The sequence below is a fragment of the Helianthus annuus genome, chromosome 9 (genome assembly GCF_002127325.2).
Source record: "Helianthus annuus cultivar XRQ/B chromosome 9, HanXRQr2.0-SUNRISE, whole genome shotgun sequence".
In the NCBI taxonomy this organism is placed as follows: domain Eukaryota; kingdom Viridiplantae; phylum Streptophyta; class Magnoliopsida; order Asterales; family Asteraceae; genus Helianthus; species Helianthus annuus.
Window position 1 is genome coordinate 146,591,115 of NC_035441.2, and position 26,384 is coordinate 146,617,498.

Consider the following 26,384-nt stretch of genomic DNA (forward strand, 5'->3'; position numbering starts at 1 on the left):
ATCAACTTTCAATTATAAGATCACCTATAAAACATTTTAATAAATGAGCAATTCCACTCTCTTACATACAATTCACAAGCTTTGTAACTCTTTGTGAAGTATCATACGCTATGATATTTAGCAGACTAAATCATTCGTACTAATCTAGCGGCACGCAAATAAAATATATCCTGATAAGTTATTCATTCGTACCCAGTTTTATTGTGGATAATGATATAGATTTAAGAGTAGCATGTTAGCATCTCATAATTGTTAACCAAGTTTGAAGTTTAATTAAAAGTTAGTGGGTTTATTATGTAATTAGTAAGTAGTATGGTTATTGTAGTAATATTTATTTATAATTAGTACAAGGGTTAAGTATGTAAACCTTGTAACCGTAAGTATTAGAGGCGACATATAGGAATAGATGCGTCACTCAATCCCACCGTTCCAACATGTATATATAGTTATGGGTGTTTAGAAAGCTTGCGACTCAAGACTTGCTCAAAACTTGAAAAAAGCTCGCTCAAAAAACGCCCGTTTTGTTTTCGAGCCAACCCAGCTGGTTTTGTAATCGAGCCGACCCGGCTCGTTTTGTAATCGAGCCAGGGGTTCTTGGCTCGATGGCTCAACTTGCATGTGGCTCAGTTATGTGGCTCGACTCAATGACTTGTATGTAAGGGTGTTCACGGTCTGGATTCGACGGTTTTAGGTCAAACCGTTAGTAACGGTTTTTATTATGGAAAACTGAACGGTTAAATCCAACCCATGATTCATCTTTGTCATCCCCAATCCTTATCTCTGATTACCAATAAACCTAACCATGACCCATCATCTTTGTCACCCACCACCATACTCTAAAAATAAACCTGCAACAATTATATAAAATCTCAATCCCGAAACATCAACTTGTTAAATTATGCAGCAACTAAAAGTTCAGGGTCTTGAAGAATGCGACTGACTCATATTCATTGTGTTTGATTTCACTTAGCACAATATGAGACTCCTGAACATTATGAGACTCCTGAACATAACGGAAAAAGCAAAGGGTAAGAGGCTCATGGAAGAAGAGGCCCATCGGTGCTATATCGGTTATCGGTCATGGTCCATAATATCGGTCCAAAATATCGGTTGAAATATCGCTAGTGAGAATATCGGCGATATATACCGAGATATGACCGATATTTTGAGATTGTTATCTCGGTCGTATCGGTGAGAATATCGGTAGGCCCAGATTTTTATCTTTTTCTTTATTAGGTTGCCATCCAAATACAAAGCCCCGTTCTTTTATGTTATTCTTGGCCCAAATATTATAACCTTAATCATAATATCACACTTCGCACACCATTAACACGACGACAACTGATGTGTTGAACCCTAATCGTCCCTCCCAAGTTCCTGTGCTACAATCGGATGCCTTGATTGATCTTGATGAACACTTCTTTAGATTGCTATTGATATTATATAGGTTCTAGACTTCTAGTATATATATGTGCATGATATTATAAATTACCGATATCTCAAATATCGGTCCTTGACCGATAACCGATATTTTTCCGCATTAACTGCATAGCCTGTAAGTGACGAAAACGTAAACATCGGAAGCGAATCAAGCGATTTAACTTTACCAGTATCGATACAGATGACGTGATGATTACGTTCTGATACGACGTCGTTTGTAGGCGGAAAAGATTGAACGACGGAGCTGTTGCAGCAGCGGGAGAAGAAGCGGATGAGGAGGTAGATGGAGGTGGAGACGATAATAGCTGAGGTGATAATGATAATCACGATGATTATTGATGAAGATGTTGATGTGGATGAGGAGGATGTTGATGCAGGATGTGATATGTTGGTTATGGATGCTGCAGTGGCGGCATTGGTGGTGGCGGTGGTGAGGAGCCATCTTTATTTTTTATTTTTTATTGTTCGGGGACAATCTAGTCATTTCACATACATTTAACTGAGAAAATTAACATGGGTTAGTGATAAGGACCACACGAGTGAAAAATTTACAACCACTGTGACCAACTCTGTAATTAGTAAACCACTGGGACCAAGTCTGCAATATTTGCAAACCACATGGACCAACCAGGCATTTAACTCTATTTTTTCAAGATATTCATGTTCATTTGATTTATATATATATATATATATATATATAGAGAGAGAGAGAGAGGTACGGGATCAGGAGAAAACGCCATAAAGTGTGAGAACGGTGAGAACGGATCCTGGCCCAACACGTGGCATGCGATATTGTGAAGGGCGAAGGGGATTTTTTGTCCTTCTATATTCTTTTTTTCAATTCGTCTCGTAACACCGCTTCATTTTTTTGGCGTTTAGTTAGATTCAACAAATACACGGCGTTTTATTTTTTTTAATCACATGCATAGTAAATATTTTGGCGTTTATGGCTTTTAGTAAAATCATTTAGTAATTATAATTTCTTTTCCTCCATGGCGTTCCCCAAATTCATTAGGCGTTTGTAGATTTCAACAGTTCATATATTTATCAAGGTAAATTTCTTGGCGTTCATGGCGTTTTAGATTCATTAGTAATTTAAAAGAGTACAGCTAAGATGAAATCAAACAAAAACTAATAGTTTTCTGTGGATGGTATTACATCAGAGATGTAACCATCGCTTTGTTCATCACTCTCCTCAGACTCATCATCATCATCTTGTTCATTGGCGTATAACGCCATAATCTCGTCTCTTCTTTGTTGCATCCTATACTTGAGTGTATTCACAACGCTGGATCTAGCATCGTTCGAAGGTGCTAAATCACAGAGCAGTTCAATAAGATGTAGTCTATCTGTGTTCAGCACTTCGTCCATTGTCAATGAATAATCCTCCCCGTGTTGAAATCTCACCCTCGCCGTTCTTGATTGTTCATCCAGAATCCAACTGGTAACTTTTGGTAGATCAGAATCGTCAACATCAACATCATCATCATCTTCTGGAAATTTTCTCTTTGATCTTCTTATTACCGTTCGATTCCCCTCACAATTGTAGGCCACTGGGACCCCAAGGGCTAGAATATCCCTCTGAACGGATTCCTCCATACTAAGTATGGCCTTGATTGTTTTGACTTTCACCCTTCTCCTATCAGAGAACTTTAGGACGAAACGTCCCTCTGACCTATCAAACCTCCATGCAATAACCTAGTAATAAAGTAACCGCCTTTTCAGTTACTAGTTACTGGGTGTATTTACTGTTTTGTTCAGCTTTATCAGTTTAGGGTGATAGACATCCCATCTTCCAAATTTGGCATTTTTTTAATGGCGTTTTGTAGACTAAGATGACAAAATACACTAACAGAGAAAATATTAAAAAGGGAAAATATTTTTTTATTATTTTTGGCGTTTTGTATCCAATGACTTTTTTGTAGTATTTTTTGGCGTTTTGAAACTAAGGGGAGAAATATAGCATTTTATTATCTTTAAAGAAAGATTACAAAGAAGAAAACAAAAAAAAAAAATTAAAACTCCTCGTCAGAAGGTACTTTATCTGAGAAGTATCCATCACTTCCTTCGTCTTCTTCTTCGGAGTCTTCTTCTAGTCTATCATCTAATTCATCACTTTCACTTTCATTGGCTTCTTGTTTTTGAAGATTCTAATGCCTCCATTTGAACATGTCCTGCATCAACGCCATTTTTAAATCCATGTATGTGTTCAAACACGTGGCGTTGTGCAACTCTTCCATGAACCCAACCCCCTGCTTTGTCATGATATCTTCAAGCAGGTAGTCTTCCTGCTCTCCGTTGTCATATATAACGGTCACCATGTCTGTTTCTTCATCAAAACGCCACGATGTTATGACTGGGTCCATTTTTCCATCTGCTTTGCTTGGTCCAAATTTCCTTGTTAATGTTCTCATAAGCTTTTGTGTTTTCTGACATTCGTTATCTAGAGCGATGCCAAGCGATAGGATACTCCTCTGTACCTCTTCTTCCATTTTCAAAATTGCTTTGATGGTCCTAACATACACCGTCCTTCTGTTGTCAAAACGTATGACGAATCTTCTGATTCTCAGAGTGTATCTCCATGAAACGATGGTTGCCATTTTTGGCGTTTTTGGTAAAAGATGTTTTTTAGAATGATGGATTTAAGTGATTATGTTTATATATAATTTATATAATGATGTTTTTGACGCGTAATTTAGGAGGGAATTTCTTCTAATAAATGTTAATAATTGAATTTTAGTTACTGTGTTGTTTCATCTCCCTGTAATCTCCAACGCGTTTTATCACTATTTTTTGGAGTATTGTATTAATGTCGTTTTATTTGTTTTGAATGGCGTGTTCTCATTTTAGTTGGCGTTTTGAATTTGAGCGGTAAAAGACATTTTTACCCTTAATGAAGCGTGTCCACTTAATAAAATTGGTGTTATTTACGAAAACGCCACCGCGCCAATCTAGTACATAGATTGTTTTGATCAGACGATCCATAAGCGTTCTCACTGTTCTCACACTTTTCTCTAAATCCTGACCCTATATATATATATATATATATATTATTTCTTTTAAATAATAAATCAGATTTTTATGTTTAGTAAGGACAATTTAGTAATTTCACACCAACTTAACTAACCAAACTAACTGACATTTACTCAGGGGACTATTCGAGTAACAAAATAACAAACCATAGAGAGCATACCTGTTATTTTCAAAAAGTGAGGACTAAAAGTGAAAAAACGTGAACCACAGGGACTATCCAGGCAATTAACTCTTATTATTATTATTATTATTATTATTATTATTATTATTATTATTATTATTATTATTATTATTATTATATGAGGCTTCTAAATAAAAATCATAATAAAAAATCAATGAACAATATCGATACCGGTATAGATATCAATTTTATATTTGTTTTGGTTTTATTTGGGTTTTTTCCACTATAAGTACCAGATACGTATGTAACTTAGATGTTTTGTGCATATATCAAATTCCCACCGCTCTTACATGCGAGTTTTACTAGTTTGTACTTGAACACAAAACACATTAAGTTTATAACTTCAAGTGGGCTTTCAAAAAAATGGAAAAATTTAGGGCTTAAATAGCAAGCTTACTTAGAGAAAAATACACATTATGACTTCATGTAGGAATTTAAAAAATTAGGGCTTAAATAACAGGTTTACTTAGAGAAAAAAACACGCACATTATGACTTCATGTAACCATTTAAAAAATTGAAAATTTTTAGACCTTAAATAGCAAGTGTACTTAGAGGAAAACGCATTATAACTTCATGTGGGCATATCATAACTTTAAAAATTGATAAAGAGCTAATATTGTAAGACGCTTTATTGCTATTATACATATTAATATACATTATACATATTAATTTGAAGTGTTCATGAACAGTATTCTTAATTTGAATTTGAATTTATTTATTTAATTTAATAATAAACAATTATGACATAATATAGATTGTAATTTGAAGTCTTCATTAATGATATTATACATTATACATTATTATTATTATTATTATACATATTAATTTGAAGTGTTCATGAACAATATTCTTAATTTGAATCTGAATTTATTTATTTAATTTAATAATAAACAATTATGACATAATATAGATTGTAATTTGGAGTCTTCATTAATGATATTATACAATTTTTAAATAGAATTTTTAAACTTTTTAATTATATTTTATTTACCATGTAATTTGATTATTTTAGTAAATTGCATTCTATGCTTATTTTTCTTCAATTTTGTGATATAAATTTTTTATTAATAACGTATATTGTGTCGAATAGTACCAAACCGAACTGAAACTGATTTTTTTTCAACATTGTGATATAAATTTCATTGAAGACGGCTATTGTGCCACACCGATCGGTAATCAACCGAACAATATATGTATTAGTACCGTATTTGTATATGTTGTTTTTGTTTTCGAAAAACTAACACCATGTCACTACCGTACCCTAACGAACACATCGATACTGGTATCTGTATTCATTTTATTTGTTTCCCGTATCGATAATTTTCATTTATACAACTCTATATGCGATCATAAATGAATATCAGTATGAGTACCTGACGATCTGAGCCGATCGATACCATTCGAACAACATCGGTGTCAGTACCGGTGTTCGTTTTTATCGTTTTCGATTGATGTAAAACACGTATTGATTTCTATACCAAGTGCATGTATCAGTAGTCTAACGAACCAAACCGACATTGTTCGAATGCCCACGATAAAGTACCGCCACGACGCGCGGGCATATAACCTAGTTCATATCAACCACTATTTTTTAGCACACATATATAATAAGATTATCTCAAAAAGATTAAAATATAAAATATTCAATCAATATTTTGTTTAACGCATAAGTTAGCAATCATACGATGTAAAGTTTCCTTTTTCTAAAAAACATAGACCGAAACAGCATGAAAGTTAATTAGGTTACATATAAGATTTTCTCGTACTCTCCAACGGTCAAAACACACCCCCTCACACCCTCCCCTTTCATAGAAAACCATATCCCCCCCCCCTTTTAACAATATATTTTTTCAAGCAACTGAATTTGCTCAAATGGCAAGAGCGGTTTTGTAAGTCTATTTATTTGGACTTTGAAGACATAACGAGTTAACCCAACCCGCCTGTTGTGACGGGATGATGACAATAACGTCTATGGTATCACACAATGATGTAAAAGAAACAGAATCCGTACCTTATAAGCAAGCAAATCAAGACAACTTGTCTTCAACGAGTACGCGAACCTATAACCCGTTATTTACCAAATCAGTTTTATGATAGATTAATCACATTAATTGATTCATTTGTTAAAACTTCCCGGCGACTACGAATCTGATTGTAACCCTTGTTTTAATAATTAAAAAAAACTACTTGAATGACAATTAAATTAACTTGGCTACACTATATAGAAAAATGGTTTGTCACCTTGTATTATATGATGAACACCTCTATATATTTAAGAACAAATTTTAGAATTCTAATTATTATCCTATAACCGTACCACTAGAAACGTCAACTAATTTTGATGCCCTTCCATTAAATTATAACTTTTGGATGATGCCATAGCATCACCATTTCATCCAAAGTCATCAGAACAAAAGCTTATTTTGTATAAGAAAACATATGTGTATTTATTAAAAAGAAAACGAGATATGGGGACTTTTTTTTATTAACTTAAACCAATATAAAAGGTCTCTTGGAGTTCTATTAATCAACACGTTACATAATCTAACATGTGTACTAGTAAATCTTGATTCTTTATATTTACAAAAACAATTAAGCTAATTTAGTTCTTAGTCCCCGTAGCAATCTAAACCAAAACCAAAATTCATATCGCTATTTCCAAATCGGATGATGGTTTGGTTAAGGTACCTTGTCGACGTTAGATAATATTTCATTCACCAACGGAAGTCTCGTATGTATGGCTAGTGACAGAAGCGAAAGGGATCGAGCAACCACACCCGTTCGATAGTGGCCGCAACAACACTTCTGAATGGGATTAATGGCACCCGTGATGAACATTGCAAAACCAGAATTAAGAACGAGGATGGGAACAGAGAGTAAACACGTCAATTGAATCCATATAATACTTGGTTCGTGGTGGGGCGGAACTAGTCGCGTCGAAGACACCCGAATGGTGTGGTAGTTAGACGAAAAAGAGAGATCATATTCATGAAGCAATGAAGGAAGGTTGAGGTCATAAAGTTTAATAAAGATAAGTGGTAACAGTTATCGCACCCACGTTTTTCGGTCGATTTGTTAGGAAGAGATTTGTGAAATTGTGAAATTTTGAGATATATCTCTTTAAATTTCTATAACCCATCTAATATCCTCTACCTTTAACTAATAAGATATATCTAAGTTATCCTAACAGTAAAAGCTTGTTAAATATAAATAGGCTTTTAATTTATTTTATTATGTTATCATAATTTTATAAATTTCTTATATATAACTCAACATTTTAATTTTTTTTTTCACACCAAAACAATCTCTGTATTTTTAAACAATGTCTTTTTCATCATCAACAGTTTTTTTTTTCCTTTTTTTCTTTTTTTTTTTTTTTTTTTTGCAAACGGTTGTAGCTGCAACCCAAGCTTTTCTACAACAACCACAAGCACCACTGCGAACCCGAAAACCTGCACTCCACCATAACCGGCTACGCGCTCATCTGATGCTAGTCAACAACTATTTTAAAGAAGTTGATCCGATGTATCCAAATGATAAATTTAGGCATCGTCTCGAATGAACCGACCACTATTCTTGAAAATACTTGAAGATATGGAGAGAGTGAACCTGTGGTTCTTACAACGGTATGATGCAAGAGGTCGAATTGGTTTTAGCACTTTACAAAAGTGTATCGCGACCATGGGCGGACCTATATGGTGCAAGTCGGGGTCCACGGACCCTAATGTTTTCTCAAAAAATAGTAGAATCGGTATATAAAATTTTTCAAGGACCCATAAAAATAATTAGTTGGACCCTGTAGTTTAAAAATAAAGATGGTGTGGTGGTTAATTCCATATTCAAGTCTTACATGTCCTGCTTTTTGCTTTTTTTTCCAACAAACACATCCATTGATCTTCTAATTTGTTTCTTTAAAATTTAAACTGATAAATTGAATGCCAATGAATTATTTCACATTTGATTACTAAATAACACTTAGTTTATTTTTTCCATTCAAATTAAAATAGTGTTTTAAAATAGCACAACTACCAATTGATCTTTTAATTTGCTTCTTTAACTTGATAAATTGAATCCTCTAATTTACTTCAATTGAATGCCTCTAAATGATTTTATTTCACATTTGATTACCAAATTATGGCATTCCTAAATAAAAAATAAATACAAAAAACTTAAACAAAACTTTGAAGTTATTTGAAGTAATTGTGTTGTTTAGGTAGTTGTTGATTCCAAGCAACTTATTAATTACCAATATTTGATAACTTGATGCTTAAAATATGGTTCTTAATAATATAGCATTTGCATGTCCACTAAATGCTTCTACATTATTTCCTAGCCCCGACCCGACTACGATGACCGATCCGCAAAATTTTAACCTTCGGATGTGAAAAATTCTTACACCAAAAAAATGGACCCCAATAGAAAAAAAAATCCTGGGTCCGCCACTGCCCGTGGCTATTCGGCAAATGGCATACGGAACTGCTCCTAATGTGTTCGACAAATACTTGAAGATGTTTGAGTGTACTATAAGGTTATGCATTTACAAATTTAGTAAAACTGTAATTACTTTGTATGGTAGGAGATATTTAAGAAGACCGACACCGAGCGACATTCAAGCTTTATACGCAGCACATGAAGCTAGACACGGCTTCCAAGGGATGCTCGATAGCATTGATTGCACACATTGGGAGTGGCAAAATTGCCCTAATGCCTGGCAAGGTCAATATATGCGTGGTGATTATCCCCATCTTACCATAATGCTTGAGGCTACGACATCTGGTGACTTTTGGATTTGGCATGCATTCTTTGGCATTGCCGGATCCAGCAATGATATTAATGTATTAGATTTGTCGCCTATCTTCGACGATATAGTAAATAGAACCACGCCAGACTCTTCGTTTCATCTTAGAGGAACAACATATAAGCTTGGCTATTATCTTGCCGATGGTATATCCGGAATATGCGACAATGGTGAAAGCGTATAACACTCGAGTAGGTGAGAAACGCGCCATCTACACATTCGCTTAGATGTCAGCCAGAAAAGATGTCGAACGAGCGTTTGGTATTTGAAGAAACAATGGCATATCATAAAACATCCGGCACGAGCTTGGTCACCAACCAAAATTAGGAGGGTAATGTGCGTGTGTATAATTTTGCATGACATGATTTTAGAGAACGAGGAACAAATCATTTGTCGATACAGGAAACATGAAATGGACATGCCGATTAATGAAGTACAACGACGAGCAAAGCGGCGTGATATACGTAATCGAGAAGTGCATCACCAAATTAAGTCAGACTTGGTCGACCATATTTTCGAACGTTCAAATTAAGTCAGACCGGGACTAGCAAAAGAAAACATAATAAGAATGCTATGGTTGAAGGTTCTTCGGCTATCGGTAAAAAAGAAACAAGGAAATGGACTCATGAAGAACAAGTTGCTTTGGCAAAAGCGTGGATCATGGTATCGGATGATCCATTTATGATTATATTATAAGGGTGGAGATACAATAGAAAGTTTATTTGGCTAGGAAGGATAGGAAGTGATCTTGACCATCCATTAAGTTAATCAAGGGCTAAGATTAAATCAGGGAAATTGAAAAGAAGAAAAGAAGCGCGTGAGTTTGTTCAAGGGCATTTTAGTCAATCCAAACCAATAGTTTCTCTCTCCTCCAATTCCCCCCCCCCCCATTTTTTAAACGTTAATAACTCTTTCATACGACATTATTTTTTTATAAAAATTGCACCAAAAAAATGAGCGTTTTTTTATCTTTAAGACGAGTATACTATTGCTATATTTAAAAAAAATTAAACCCAGTTGCGTAAAACGCAATAGAAAAATCACCAGTTACGTAAAACGCAATGAAAAAAAAAACCTAAAAAATGACATTTTTCTAAAACATAATGCACCAAAAACACAAATAAATGACTTATTTGTAAAACGCAATGGCCAGAAAACACACAGAAATGTCTTATTTGTAAAACGCAATGGCCAGAAAACACATAAAAATGTGTTTTACCTAAAACGCAATGCACCAAAAACACAAAGAAATGACTTATTCGTAAAACGCAATGGCCAGACTACACTTAAAATGTCTGTTTTCTAAAACGCAATGGACTAAAAAAACATAAAAAAGTGTTTTACCTAAAACGCAATGCACCAAAAACACAAAGAAATGTCTTATATGTAAAACGCAATGGCCAGAAAACACTTAAAAATGACTCATTCTAAAACGCAATGGACTGAAAAACACCTAAAAAATGTGTTTTACCTAAAACGCAATGACTAAAAACACTTAAAAATGTGTTTTTTTCTAAAACGCAATAGCCAGAAACCACATAAAACTCTCTTATTTCTAAAACGCAATGGACACATAAAACTGTCTGTCACTGTGAACTGTCTGAATTGTCTACGAATTACTGTCTTCGAAATGAGCCAATTTATGGAAAATTAATTTTTCTGATGCGTTTTTAGTACATCAAAATTTATCGAAATGAGCTCAACCCCAGCCAGGGGCTCTGCCCCTTGGACCCCGCTACCGGGGGCTGCCGCCCCCGGACCCCCGCAAAGATCGTAAAACGCAATGACTAAATCAAAAACCCAGATCATGAAAATGAAATTAAAGAATTTCTTACATGGATCGAAGCCGATTTCTTCATCAATTGACGAAATTTGAATGATAGAAACACTTATCAACGCTCGAATCGAACGAATCGAGTGATTATCTCCAAAATCACCGGAAAAAACGAGATTTTTTTATGAAATTAAACTGGGTTTTCTTCAAAAAAAGCTGAAGAACACGTTGATCGGGTTCTATATCATTGATTTGTGATGAAAATCGCACTATAATGTCGTGATTATTGAGATAGAAAGTGAAGAAATAGTTGAAGATGGTGGGTTTTGAAAATGGTGGGTTTTTGAATTTACTGGGTTTTGAAAAAGGAAGAAGAAGGAGTTGGATTGACTAAAATACCCTTTCTCTTTATTTTAAAATTTGCCATATGTCATAATCCTATGGCTTCCTATCCTTCCTAGCGAAAATTAACTTCTTATTTAATCTTTTCCCTATATTATAAATAATACTATAATAATAATAATAAAAATAAAAATAAAAATAAAAATAAAAAATCTATTAAATTTCAAAGTCTAGGAATAGTAACTTTGGGTACCTGTCAGTTTGTGATTGGCTCTCTTTTTCTCACTTTTACTATTTTACTACGCCTTTCATAATTCATAGTGTTTTTATACAATTGATGTTGGTTTAGATCTGAATTTTGTGTTGGTTTGGTGGTTGGTGTTGCAAATGTTTAACTGTGCTCCACATGTTCGATTCTTCATCCACCCCTTTTTATTCTCTTTGTTATTTTGCGTTTTGTGGCTTCTCATGATGGTTTGATTTCATATTTCTAGGTTGGTTGTTGACAGCTCTAATATGTAGGGATGAGCTCAGTACCGAAAATCACCAAATATGGGTACCGGTATCGAAATTGCTTGGTAAGGAAAAGTAAGGGAGCCCACTACTCCACCACAAGGAATGTCAAGTGACATGCACAAGAATTATGATGTTCTAGCTGCTATTACACTCTTCTCACGGCTGACGATTTTATCAGGTTGTCGTCTGCTTATCTACCACCGGTTTGCTCTCTGTTTCTTCTGTTTTAAATTTTTGCAATTATTCCTATAACTAATATGTCGCCACTTCCTTTGAAATCGGATTCATTGTTGGATTTCATCTTATGCCTCGCCTTAAATTTGCAAATCGGATCTGTTAGTATTCCGAAAAGTTAATTTTGAATTATGCATTTGCAAATCGGATTTGGTGTTTTTTCGCCTTTGATTATTGGTTATTGGCAATTGATTGTGTTTGTCTGTTTTTGTTAATTAAAGAGGAGTTGCATTGTTGCAATTACTCCATTGGATGTGTCGGGTCGTGCTGCACCAACCGGATCGAGCTCATGTTACTTTTTATAAATTGTAAATGAAACGTTGTGAAATATAATATTTGTTTATTATAAACAAGACTTCATACTTAATGATACAATTCATCTTGTGAGTATATCATGTAACATGTCAGTTTATTTGCATTTATTTATTTATACACTTATTAATAAATGGCCTCACAAATTTAAAAAAAAAAGACGTTATACTTTGAATTCCTTTGAAGATTGATGGATTTGAATTCGTCGCCGATGAAGATTGAACAATTTTCTTTTTGTTTCTTCCAATATATGCGTTTTTACATAATATTAAATTTGAAAGCAAATAATTTGTTTTTTTGTTGAAGCCGCGTTTAACGCAGGCATTAGCCTAGTGTTATCATAAATAAAAAACCACCATTTGACTTATGTTATCACCTAAAATTCGTTCGGTTTAGTTTTAATATTCAACGGCTTGGTTTCAGTTTTCATAAATAAAAAAACACGATTTGACTTATCTTATCACCTAAAATTTGTTAATACTGGACCGCATGGTTACAAAAGTCGCTAGGCAGTATCTAGTCGGATTTGAGAGTACTCAGGAAGTACTCAGCCTAGACGTCGGATTTTTTTTTCAAACGGTCCAAAGGGACCTGCCCTCACCTTGCGGACAAAGTCCGACACCACCCACTTCGCAGGGCGGTCCACCTTGCCCGAGTCCAGGTTTTTGGACCACACCACGTATACGGCGTTATGGATGCTCTTAAAAACTGTTAGCAATGTATAATAACGAAAATTCTAGTCATTATAATTATAAATTATAAATTATAAATTTGCAACAAGTTTGTGCTAATTGTAGTTGTACAACATGCATAAATGGAGTTTTGTGCTTACTTAAATTGTATTATGTGCTATATTGTGGGTATATTTATTCTTTACTAGACGTGTGTCATCTTAAAGCTACGTGTCTCTTTTATTGAATAACTTTACACGTGTCTGCAACTGCTCCTTATCCCAAACCCTCACCCACGTCCTCCTTCACACCAGGAGATAACCCTCAGTGTCGTTGTCGATTATGGGGGTTATTGATGACGCGTTGGTTTGTTTTCTTGGTGGCCGTCATCCTGGGGCATCGTCTCTTTTGTCTTCAAGTTCCGGTGGCTTCAAGCGGCCAACTTTCACAGGTGATCGCCAGCTTAGTTACATCGCTACGTTTTTTTCTTCCATGTAAACCCTAATATTTTGTGCTTTAGTTTTTCGTATTCTGTTTTGGATTATGTTGCGATTTGATATTTCATTCATTCTTCAATTTAAAATTCTAGAGTTGTAAATATAGGTTTTTCGTCGTGATGTTAAGGCGTCGCTATCTCCGGGTTTGGGCCTCGGTTGTCGTGGTGATGTTAAGGCGTCGTAATTCATTTATGATCACATAATCTAATTGTATTAAAGGAAATTTCAAGTTTGATCAGAAGAAAAATGAAATTTGTTTGGCTAAGGAATAATCGATTCTGCATCTAATTGCTAAAGTTAAAAGAAAATCAAAACACTAAATTTTTCTATTTGTTCATATTTACAGTAATTCAATGGATTTTCATCATTTTATTGGTTTAATTTACATCATATTCATAGTAATTCAATGGATTTACAGCAGCCTTGGGAAGATGAGGATGCTGGATGTACCAGAGATGAATAACATCAACTTTTAAACCTGAAAACGAAGCCGTGGACACAGGTTATAGAGGCGTCTCATCTAATGGCCGTTCTCTGTAAAAAGCTGTTGACAAAGCCGCGGACAAAGGTTATAGCGGCATTTCATCTAAAGGCCGGTCTTTGTAATAGCTGAAGACAAAGCCACGGACAAAGGCTATAGAGGCCTTTCACCTAAAGGCCGATCTCTATAACTAATTGAATACTCTTGCATGTTATTGAGCTTTAGATTATACTTTGTTGTTTAGTTGTTGTTGTGGAAGCTGATTCTAGAGTTTTTTTTTTTTTTTTGGGAGTTAATTTATGTTGTTTTTATGCTATTTTAAAGTGAGTGTTTACCAGCCTACACGAAAAAGCTCCAACATGTGGTAGCCTTCTCCTTTATAATTATTACATATTCACTCGCTTAACATCGTCATTTTCTGCCTATAGTTTGTCTTAAATAGTTAGAAAGCTAGAAACTTTTTATCTATTTTTTTTATTTCCTAATCTAATATCCTTAATTTTGTTTAAAGTCATCATGGGTTTAGTTGTCGGGATCTTGACAAATGGTGTTATCTTGAGCCAAATCATCATCATATACCAGAAGCCAACAAAGAAAGAAGGAAAACAATAGAAGATCAGCAATGTGACTATCTTTAAATGCAAAGTTCCTCTAGAAAACCCGATTAGCTGTCAGAGTTTGCATACAGAACCTTTCTTTGGTTTGATACAACAGCGTTTATGATTGTTATTATTTCTTTTTCAAGTAAGTGAATATTGTTGGTGCATTACGTCTATTGACTTCGTCTTGTATCATGTTATAGGATAGGATAGGTTAGAATAACCAGTGCACGAGGTTCGAGAATCGAGAAGTGGTTAAATAGCATGTTGGACCGCTTATATGGACATTGTCCATAAAAGCGATCCACACACTATCTCACCAGGATCGCTTTTGTGACATGTACATATTAGCGGTTCCAGAATTCTATAAATAGGTGACTGGTTATTTCATTTGTAACGGCTCGAAACTTGTAACGAAGTGCTGCCGAATTGCTTCCAGGTTGTAAACATTATCAGAATCAATAAAGTGAAGCATTATATTTAGTTTGAGCGTCTAATTCACTGATTCCGCCTTTGAATTGGAAAACGACTCTTCTGATCGACTCATTCAGGGTCAACGACGATCCAACAAGTGGTATCAGAGCTCAGGAAGAAGAGTTCAGCTCAAATTTGATCCATTTCTGTCTTCTACACCTTCTTTTTCGATTTAGACAAGTTTCCACGGTTAAAATTGGACGAATTTTTCACAGGACGTGTATTATTGGACAATAACAAACCCTTGAAAATTTCAGACTAAAACTCGAACTAAAAATGGACATAACAGCCTTCGAATGTAGGTTCGCTTTTTCGGACATAGTATAAACCGCTTTTAGATACATTTGAAGGTTGAACCGTTCCAAAAACGTGCTTGAACCGCTCATCCGAACAATACATGAACCGCTCTTAGTACATCTTTGGACCGCTTTTATAGACAGCTGTGAACCGCTTATTTGAACCGCTCGAGTGAACTATTCTGGACCGCTCGTATTATATCTTTGAACCGCTCGAATACACATACTTGAACCGCTCGAACGTACAACTCCTGGTCCGCGTTTATGAACCGCTCATAAGACAATTACTGGATCGCTCATATAATCAATCCTGGTCCGCTCAATTGAACTTGTTTGGACCGCTGATAGACACATTGATTTGGTCCGCTCATCTGACTTGGGCCGCTTATTTGTCCAATCAGTTTCGCTTATTTGTCAAGTTTGGTTTTGCTCGTTCGATCAATCTGTGTTTGTTCAAGTGTCAAGATTATTACACGACATCGAGTGTTTGTGTATTTCAAAATTACTTGATATTGTTTTAACTGATTCAGTTTGTTTGTTTGCTTCCAGTCATTGAATTTCAGGTAATTCACGAATCTAAAAACATGTCAAAAGAAGAGCATGATAGATGGTGGAAAAGAGACAAAGCAAGATGGGAGATTGGCAAGTTGTATGCTCCGTTTCAAGAAGCACAGAGAGCTGAGAGGTGGAGTGAAGAATTGGAATGTTATTTGGATCCGTATGGTAATCCGGTGGTTGATCCAACGAAAGTTGATTTTGATGCGGTAACTAATGCGTTTCCAAGTGAAGGCGTTTACAACACAAAAAGACTCTCTGACAAAAATTATTTGATAGAATTCATGAAAGAATTGAAAGAGATTTTTGAGGCAAGCCTACCGAAGGTGGTAGAGTTGAAGAGGAGAAAAGAAGAAGATTTGAAGAAAATGATTGAAGAAGTCGAGGCTTTGGTAAAGATTGATGCTGAAGAAAAGACTGAAAAGATACAGAAGACAGAGGCAGCCGATGTGTCGTCGATCACTGAAGTAAGAAAATTTTCTGACTCATTAAATGCTTTAAAAGAAAAATGTAAAGAAAGAATTGAATCGGAACAAAATTTGAAATTAAAAGTTGAGAAATTAACACAAAAGTGTCATGATTTTGAAAAAGAAAATAAGGTTTTAAAAGAAAAATGTGATACAAAATGTGTTGATTGCATTGAAAAAGAATCTAAGTTTCTAGAATTACAAAAACAGTATGATTCTTTAAAATGGTCAAGTCAGAAAGTACAAGAAGCTTATGATACTTTGAAGAGCCAAGTCAAAAGTTTTGATCAGAGATTGTCTGAAACTTTAACAACCAAAGAAATGTATGAAAGACAATTTAAAAATAAGCAAATTGAATTAAACAAACGTATTGATGAAATTGCTAATCTTAAACAAGTCTTGGCTGAAAAAGAAAAGATTGTTACAAAACTTCAAAGTTATCATGATTCTTCGTACATTCTCGAACGTATTTTCAATATCACACCTGATAACAAAGATACTAATGTTTGTAAAAAGGGTATTGGTTCAGAATATCATCAGGTACCACCACCATTGAGAGACAATTATACTTTTTATGATGAGGAAAAGGTGGCAAAGGGTTTGAACATAGCTGACCAATTACCTGAAAGTATCGATGTTACTTACACCAAATCTGATGATGCTGATGATTCAGAGGTGGTGAGTAAGGTGGTTGATAGTGTTTTGAAAGGAAAGTCTGAATCACAGGATGAAGATGAAGGAAATCTTTATGATGGATATCTGAAAGACCCGAAATCTGAGAAGAATTTGAATGATGATTCAAAAGGATTGGTCTATACCATGATTGGATCGGACAAATTATTCTTGGATGTGGTTTTCCCGATTCAGAATGTGATTTCAGAGAAAATCGACAAAGTTTTCAAGATGATCGAAATTGAGAAGTCTGAGATTTCGAAGTATGCTGGTCAAGGTTCTAAAAGGTCTTATAACAAACCTGGTTCTAAGAAGAAAAACAAAAGGTCTGGTTTGGGGTATAAGAAGACACAGAGTCGAAATAGAACTGAAAGGTCGAATGTTCAGACAAAAATGAATTTTGTTCAGGGAAAAAGTTTTACTGAGGAAGAAATCAAAATCGGCACACAATCTAATACAGAGTTTGAGGCCATGAAAAAGAAACAACAACAGTCAAAAGATGTGTCAAAGAAAGTGTGTTTTAAATGTGATCAAATTGGCCACGTTGCACGAAAATGTCAAATTCCAAAGTCTGTTGATGTTCAAAAACAGAAATCTGGTAATGAGAAATCAAGGTCAACCAGATTTGATTCGAGACAAACTTGGAGGTACACTACAAACAAGTTTGCATCAAATCAAATTTGGAAACCAAAATCGGACAGGTTCGATTCAAGACAGACCTGGAATTCTCACACATCCAGATCGACTAGAACACAGATTTGGAGACCGATAGTTGTTGTGACAGAACCTCGAAAAATCTGGAAACCTAAAAATGTTGTTCAAAAGCAACAGGTTCAGAAAGAAACAAATTTTTATAAAAGAGGTGCTCCAGAAGGTCAAAAATGGTCGGTTAAGAAACGTGTCGATGAGATAAAAACTGAGAATGCTGAAAAGAAATCTGAAAAACAAACACAAATTTGGAAACCAAAAGCTGAAACGAAAGGTTTAACTTCTGCGGTGAAAACATCTGAGAATTCAGATGTGGTTGCTTATGATGCAAATTTTCCTCCACTCAAGGCTGAAAATTTTAAAATTCAGGTTGCTCGAATCAAAGTTACACCTAAGGCTCCTGAGGCCTGGGTGGACACTATGTTTGATTAAGTGGTTGGAATTGCCGGAGCTTCCTGGATCGCGAAGCATGAATCGGCATCTATCTTTATTGTTTGAAATGTTTATGACAGATTGTTTGTGTTTTTGATAAAGTTTGAATGTGCAGGTGCTAAATGCTGATGAAGATTGTGAGAGTGTTGCACAGGAAGAGGTTGAAGATCCCTGGTTTTGGACAGACAGGGAGTTTGTTTGTTGTTTTGTATGAATTTGTGTTGTGTTTGATGATTGTTGTATGTTTGTTGGTTGTGTGTTTGTTTGCTTGATGTTTGTGATGATTCGTTTACATTGAATATGTGGTGATGGACTATGCCGAAACCCTCACGGCGGAACAAACATGATTACTCACAGGTTGAAGAATGGTTTTCTAACGGTCAAAATCAATGGGTTGTAAATCATGGGGGTACGTTATATTTTTTGCGAAACAGAGCATGAGAAGCAGAAAATGGATGGCGAGATAAAGCTATCAGTATCGGTTTGTCAAATTTCTTTAATGGTTTTGCATTTTAGGGGGAGAAAAATTGTTAGAAAATACAAAAACATTAGAAAATTTGAAAAATACAAAAACATGATAAAATCAAAAATTTGAGTTTTACGTAAAAAGAGGAAATGATAGTACATCAGTAGACAGTTACAGTATGCTAAAGAAATGTAATGATTAAATAGCATTAAGCAGTCTCACTGATGATATGTCAATAGGTTTTTATACATTCAGTAAGCTTTTTCGGGATATAAACCTAAATTCAAACTTGCTTATTTTGTGGGGAACACTACTTGGATATATAGGTAACCCCTGAAATCTCGTTTGAAAGGTCTCGTATTCTGATATACTAGGTGTTTATACTCTATGATGTCTGGGGTATTATTCCGGGACTTCTGCTGAACGGTGGTTCTGACCTAGTCCCTGGCTAATACTTTCACCAAAATGCTTGAAATATAGCATAAAGCCCTCAGCTGATTAGACAATAAAATTGATAATCAGTTGTTGTAGCTGAAAAGATTCTCTAAAGGGAACACACTGCAAAGTCGAAGCTGATATCTCTCTGCTGAACGGAAGTTCTGACCTGAGATCCCTCAGTTCTCGCATACCCTAATTTATGTACAGACATCATTGTAGTATTCTTACCTGTAAGACTGAATATTGAGATTCTGGATACGGGAGTATATTCAAGAGGTGGGACACATGAATGAGTTTAAGTCTTAAAACATCTAAATCGTATCCTGAATCAGTTGAAATCTGTATGAAAATTTAAATGGATCAGTATATCGACAATCTAAGTGAATTGTTTAATTCTGAGTATGATTTAAAGCTTAACGGTACTTGTGACTTGTCATAAACTGATATGATCCTCTGATGCATTCTCAAAACAAAAATATTGTTTGTATATATTTCTTTACAGCTTTATATTTTCAGAAAACACAAAAAGATTTTGATTTCTGCGTTATTTTCAATAAACCGATATCTGAGTTGCTGAGTTTCAAAATCTAAGTATGCTGATTGTGTGTCTGAAAACAAAACGAGTTCATTAATTTGAAACTTGAAATTTGTTGAGAATCTTCAAAAACAGTTTGTGAATATCTTCAAGGTCATTAATTTGAACTTGAATGATAATGTGTGAGAAAATTGGATTCTTTATATTGCCATATCTGTTAAGTTTGTTGACAGGGGGAGTGTATTAGAGAACATGATTAATGAATTTGAAAATATTGTTACTTATGAATGTTTGAGAATTACAGGAAAGATTCAGATTACGATCCCGAAGAGCCAAGTCTAAGGGGGAGTATGAAGATAAGTTGTAGCTAGAAAAGTAAGGTGATGATCTCTAAAAGCACAGAAGCTTGACGAGAGGGGGAGCCTACTGATGATGATGATGTAAAGATGATCAAAGTGAAAGATTAAAGGATTCTTAAATGTATGCAATCTGAACAAGTTGGCAAAGATGATAAAGACTGAAGAGGTGGCAGAACAGAGAATGTTCACTGAAGACTTCGTCAATATCCGAGGGGGAGTCTGTTGGTGCATTACGTCTATTGACTTCGTCTTGTATCATGTTATAGGATAGGATAGGTTAGAATAACCAGTGCACGAGGTTCGAGAATCGAGAAGTGGTTAAATAGCATGTTGGACCGCTTATATGGACATTGTCCATAAAAGCGATCCACACACTATCTCACCAGGATCGCTTTTGTGACATGTACATATAGCGGTTCCAGAATTCTATAAATAGGTGACTGGTTATTTCATTTGTAACGGCTCGGAACTTGTAACGAAGTGCTGCCGAATTGCTTCCAGGTTGTAAACATTATCAGAATCAATAAAGTGAAGCATTATATTTAGTTTGAGCGTCTAATTCACTGATTCCGCCTTTGAATTGGAAAACGACTCTTCTGATCGACTCATTCAGGGTCAACGACGATCCAACAAATATTTCACATGATACTTGGAGTGTTTAGGATTGCTTTTTAAAAACTGATTTTCCGTTTATGTTTGAACACACAACAGATGCATATGAACAGAGACAATTATTCGAAAGTGATAATAAACACTGGAAAGCCAGACTTATACGCTGCCCAAACTTACTGTGATTTTTTACAAGAAACTCTACAGAAAAGGTTGGTACTTTGTATTTTATTAGTTTTATAGAAATGTAAGTTCATTTATATATTTATTTGTGTTTTTTTCATTGCCTTATTTAAGTGGATTGAGCTTGAACCCACACAATTCTGGCATTCACTGCTATTCATGGATCAGGTTAGCTAATTTGTATCTTCATATCAACTTTTGAAACTCCCATCTGAGTGAAATGAAAAATTACCATTTTACCCTATTGGTACAATACACTTATGGTGGAATTCAACGTAAATCAGATTCAAACAAGCGATGATTCCCGAGTGGATATAGTGTCATGATGGAATATTACAGAAAGGATGAAATTGTTGCACAATTTATTCAAATTTGGATGAAATCGGTGGTACGAATTTGTTCGAATTTAAGATTGAAACACGGCTATATTCTATCCTATATCTAAAATGTTTCAATCTCATCAATCTTTTTTGTTTGTATTACTTAAAATCGACACTACAGGACCACAGAAATGGTTGCAGGATCATTTCCTGCTGAACTTTTTGAATTGGGTTTCTAGATGCTGATTAATTGTTTTGCTTCTTGAAGTTTAGTATGCTAGGCTACTATTAGTGTGATATACCAATTATAACTTGTAAATGCTAAGATTTATTAAATTATGAATGAAACATTGTGAAATTCTAAACGCTTGAAGACTTTGGCGTTTGAAAACGAGAACTCAGAATCTAAACTAGAAGATGAAAATGGTGCGAAATCGACTGAACCACCCAATGGCAAGTTGATGAAATTTTTGGTCTAAATAATGAAAAAGTGGATATGATGAATAGTTGAATAGTTTGATTAAAGTTAATGTTGAAGGGATAACTAAGGTGACACAAGCTGTGTTACCTGGGATGCTAAAGAGGAAAAAAATGGGTTATTGTGAATATTGGTTCTGGTGCTACTATTGTTATCCTTTGTGATCCTTTTTATGTTGTTTGTGTTGCAACTTGCAACAAAAGCTTAAGTTTCTAATTTTTTAATCGGATTTGATTGCCTACATGTTTGTTTATGAATGTTTATATGAGTTGTGTTTCGTTTGGTGTTTCTAGGTAGATCTATCAGTAACATTTCAAAGACATGAAGTAATAGGTTTCCCCTCATAACGTGAGAGGACAACGGAACTTGGCGAACACTTTGCCCTGCCGGCGCAACTTGCGGCGGGCAAAAATCTAGTTTATTATCTAAATATTACCATTAAAAATAAGTCAACAAATTGGTTGTTAGCGTTAAAAAGAATAAATGAACTGGTTGTTACTTTCCATTCATCATAATATATTAAGCATTAAGCATAGGATAATATTTAAAGTCATTTAAGTGTACATTCGAGAGGATTACGCACAAATACGAAGATGGACTTGCAAAAAGAGATGATGAAGATGAAGAAAAACATAATTACTTCAGAATTCTCGCACAAAATATTCATCATCTGACGGGCTTGGACCGTCAATTGGAAGAAGAACTGAAACAAGAGATTAGGAACAAATACAAGATTTTTTAGTTTTCTTATATTTTATGCTTTTTTTATTATCAACTAGTCTTAAGCTACCCGCGTTGCGGGTCAGTGGGCATAAAAACATGCTACCAACATTGAGGAGATGGGGACGTAAAACCATGCCAAGTAGCATCAAACGAAAACCAAAACCGGGTAAAGCATAAAAAAAAAACACAAATATCCAACACAAAGTGACTTACGTGACGTAAAACGTAGAATAAGTCGAATTTATAACGATGCGTATTAGAAAGTGGAGGGGGTAAAAAACTTAAAAGACCAAATGTGACCACCAAATACGAATGAAAAAAAACCCTGAGGGGCCAAATGTGACTATCAAACACTGTGCTAAATAGCAATGAACGACGAACAAATCCGAGAAAAATGTAAAACAAAAACTAATAAAAAAACTAAAATTATTTAACATTTGTGACACAAATTATAAAAACTAAAGTATTGTTACAAAATGAAATATCCTAATGCCAAAAAAAAGAAGATAAAAAGACAAAAAAATATACTATTCCTCCGTATGTTATTAAAATTAAAATTTAGAGATCTAATAATAATAATAATAATAATAAGGATAACAAAATATTTTTTGTATATATTATTAAAATTGACATTAAGAGATTTATAGATAATAATAATAAGAAAGAGTTAAAGAGGTAAAAATGGATGACATGACGTTTAAATGGAACTAAGAGAGGTCAAACTATATCTCATGGTCTATTGCCATGGCAACACAATTTAAACCAGAATTTATTATTGTATTATAGAATAAAGTATCCTTATATAACAAACGGAAAATTTAGGACGTTAACAAAACTCTGTGATCGATTACATCATTAAAAAGGATTGTAAACTCTATTCTAAGAGATTTTGATAACATTTTTCTCTCTCACTTTAAACACCTTAGTCACATTTCACATACGAGAGAAATTTACATTATATCGAAGACATTTGCTATTGATGTACGCCCTAATTTTTTATTTATACAACTTGAAGTCAAAGTATATATAATTCATACGTATGTTGTTATTCTATTATAAACATTGAATGAATTTAGTACATTTAGATAAGGTTTGGGGTTCATAAGAAACATTGTTTAATCTTGAGATGAAATAATCCATAATGATAACTCGAGGTAGAAATTGACAATTGGGAATTATCAGGGGTTTAATTGCCTGCCTAACTATGAAAAGGGCTATTTATTCATTCTGGGGTAAAAAGGATCAGAACTTCCATACGGTGTGTTACACGGGTTGAACAATTTAAACTATATAGTATAGATATTTCCTGTAAATGCAAAATAAAGATAGAGACATTTACATACCATATTGACATAAATGAGTTAATATAAATGTAACCCATCAACTCGTACATATTAATTAATGTCGTAGAGTTCAATAAGACGGCTCTAATGTCGGTTGAATAAGGTCAATCAGAGTCTATTTTATACCCTTTGTACGACTTCTTATTTTTTGAATCTTTGTTGACATAAATGAGCTAATATAAATGTAACCCATCCACTCGTACATATTAATTAATGGCGTAGAGTTCGATAAGACGGCTCTAATGTCGGTTGAATGAGGTCAATCAGAGTCTATTTGATATCCTTTGTATGACTTCTTATTTTTTGAATTTTTGTATTTGATTCTAAACCTATTATTAATATTATTGATAATAATTTTAGTTATATATATCAATAATATATTTAGTCTAACATATTAATATTATTATGAATTTCGAAACTTGTTTAGCTAGGATTTAAGATTCTATTGAAGTTTTAGTTTAACAATAGGTTATTGAATTAATAATAAGAATTTGTATTAGATTAGATTAAATATTATTATTATTATTTGTATTATATTAGATTAAATATTAGTATTGTTAGTATTATTAATAATTCTAATCAATTAAATAAGAGAATGACAAGTGTCCCAAAACAGGTTTATTTTATTATATAGTGTAAATTTTTTTTAAAAGGGTATCATGATCTTTTAAGTTGGTAAAACCTTCCTTCTGTATGACGATACATAGGGCTGCAAACGAACCAGACGTTTGGCGAACAGTTTGTGAACCGTTCGGCGGGAAGTTCGTTTGTGTTCATTCGTTTAATAAACAAACAAACACGAACAAGAAATTTCGTTTGTTTAGTTAAACGAACAAACATGAACAGAGGTCGTGTTCGTTCGTTTATGTTCGTGAACCTTCGATAACGTGTTCGTTTATGTTCGATAATTGATTAGTGTTTTTAGTTTTTATATTTATTTAAAGGGAATATGTCACAGAATAGTAACCAAGTTTCAAAAGTGTTCTAATTAGGTCACTCGTATCGTTTTTGTCCCAATTAGATAACTTAACCTTCAAATCGAGTCATGTCCTTTTTTCTATGTGTCAAGAAAAAAATGAAGAATAAGATGTTGGGGTCGGATTATTTTAATATATGAAATTATATTTATTAAAAATAAAAACACTTTAATTACATTAAAAATAAAAAAAAACAAGTTACAATTCACGTCATCACTTAAAGTTAGCATCAAATAAAAGAGAAAAAAGAAACAAAAATCCACATCACCATGGTTACTTATGAAATGGATGAAAAAACCCTTAGTTTTAATGAAAAATGAATGTTGAGTAACCTGATTGGAACACTTTTGAAACTTGAGTGACCTAATTGGAACACTTTTAAAACTTGGTTACTATTCTACAAAGTTACCCCTTATTTAAATACTTCAAAATTCCGACAAACTGAATATCTAATAAGTGTCAATAAATTACATATTCTGTTCATGAACGATTGTTTGCGTTCATTTGTTTCCATTTGTGTTCATAAACATTAGTTTGTGCTCATTTGTGTTCGTCAACGTTCGTTTTTTTTTGTTGCCTAAAATTAACAAACGAACACGAACAAGTTCATTTCCTTAACAAACGAACCCGAACATAAAATCTCGTTCGTTAAGTGTTTGTGAACGGTTCATGAACACATATATTTCTTAACAAACGGACACGAACAATTGTTCGTGTTCGTTCGATTCGTTTGCAGCCCTAACGATACATGTTTAAATGAATTTTCTGGGGCTATTTTCTGCACTAAATAAAAAATAAAAATAAAACTTTACAATTGAGAACTTTGATTTGTGGTAATTTCAAATACCACAGATTTGCTAAACCGACTAGTCATACCTGTAATATTTTTTAGGCATATAGACGTCGGATTGTTTTTTTTTTAATTTCAAACGGTCCAACGGGACCTACCCAAGCAGACAAAGTCTGACATTACCCACATCGCAGAGCAGTCCACCTTGCTTGCCCTCGTCCAATTTTTCGGACCACACTACGTATACGGCCATTTATTATCTAAATATATAACCATTGAAAATAAGTCAACAAATTGGTTGTTAGCATTAAAAATAAATAAATAAATAAATAAACTGGTTGTTACTTTCCATTCAACATAATATTAAGCATTAAGAATAGGATAATATCTAAAGTCATAAAAGTGTACATTCGGGAGGATTATGCACAAATTCATACTTTTGTGTTTATGCATTTGAGTACTAACGACGAGACCAACGCGCATGCTTCTTCCGATTGTTCGATAGTTGAATGACACATGTTTCTAATTTTATCAATAAAACAAATTCGCCTACTAATAAGATTCAAGTACAAAATTTTAATTTGTTGATGCATTCCATGCAAATATAGAGGGGTGATAAACTAATTCAACACACTTACAAAACTCAGAAGTCAAGAAAACCATAATCAAAGTCCTACCTC

The 26,384-nt window shown here is 34.1% G+C and overlaps 1 protein-coding gene and 2 long non-coding RNA genes across 3 annotated transcripts; all 3 read left to right on the forward strand.

Moving 5' to 3' along the window:
• Positions 1 to 9,118: 9,118 nt before the first annotated feature.
• Positions 9,119 to 9,637, forward strand: LOC110876843. The gene has a single exon (XM_022125003.1). It carries the CDS (start codon positions 9,119 to 9,121, stop codon positions 9,635 to 9,637), a length of 519 nt encoding a protein of 172 aa, XP_021980695.1.
• Positions 9,638 to 13,594: 3,957 nt separating this feature from the next.
• On the forward strand, positions 13,595 to 14,279 carry LOC118482156. Its single transcript, XR_004867494.1, has 2 exons — positions 13,595 to 13,796; positions 14,218 to 14,279. It is a non-coding gene; the product is annotated as an uncharacterized LOC118482156 (long non-coding RNA).
• A 711-nt stretch (positions 14,280 to 14,990) lies between these two features.
• LOC118482157 lies at positions 14,991 to 21,612 on the forward strand. The gene is made up of 4 exons (XR_004867495.1): positions 14,991 to 15,024; positions 20,993 to 21,102; positions 21,188 to 21,241; positions 21,358 to 21,612. It is a non-coding gene; the product is annotated as an uncharacterized LOC118482157 (long non-coding RNA).
• Positions 21,613 to 26,384: the final 4,772 nt, after the last annotated feature.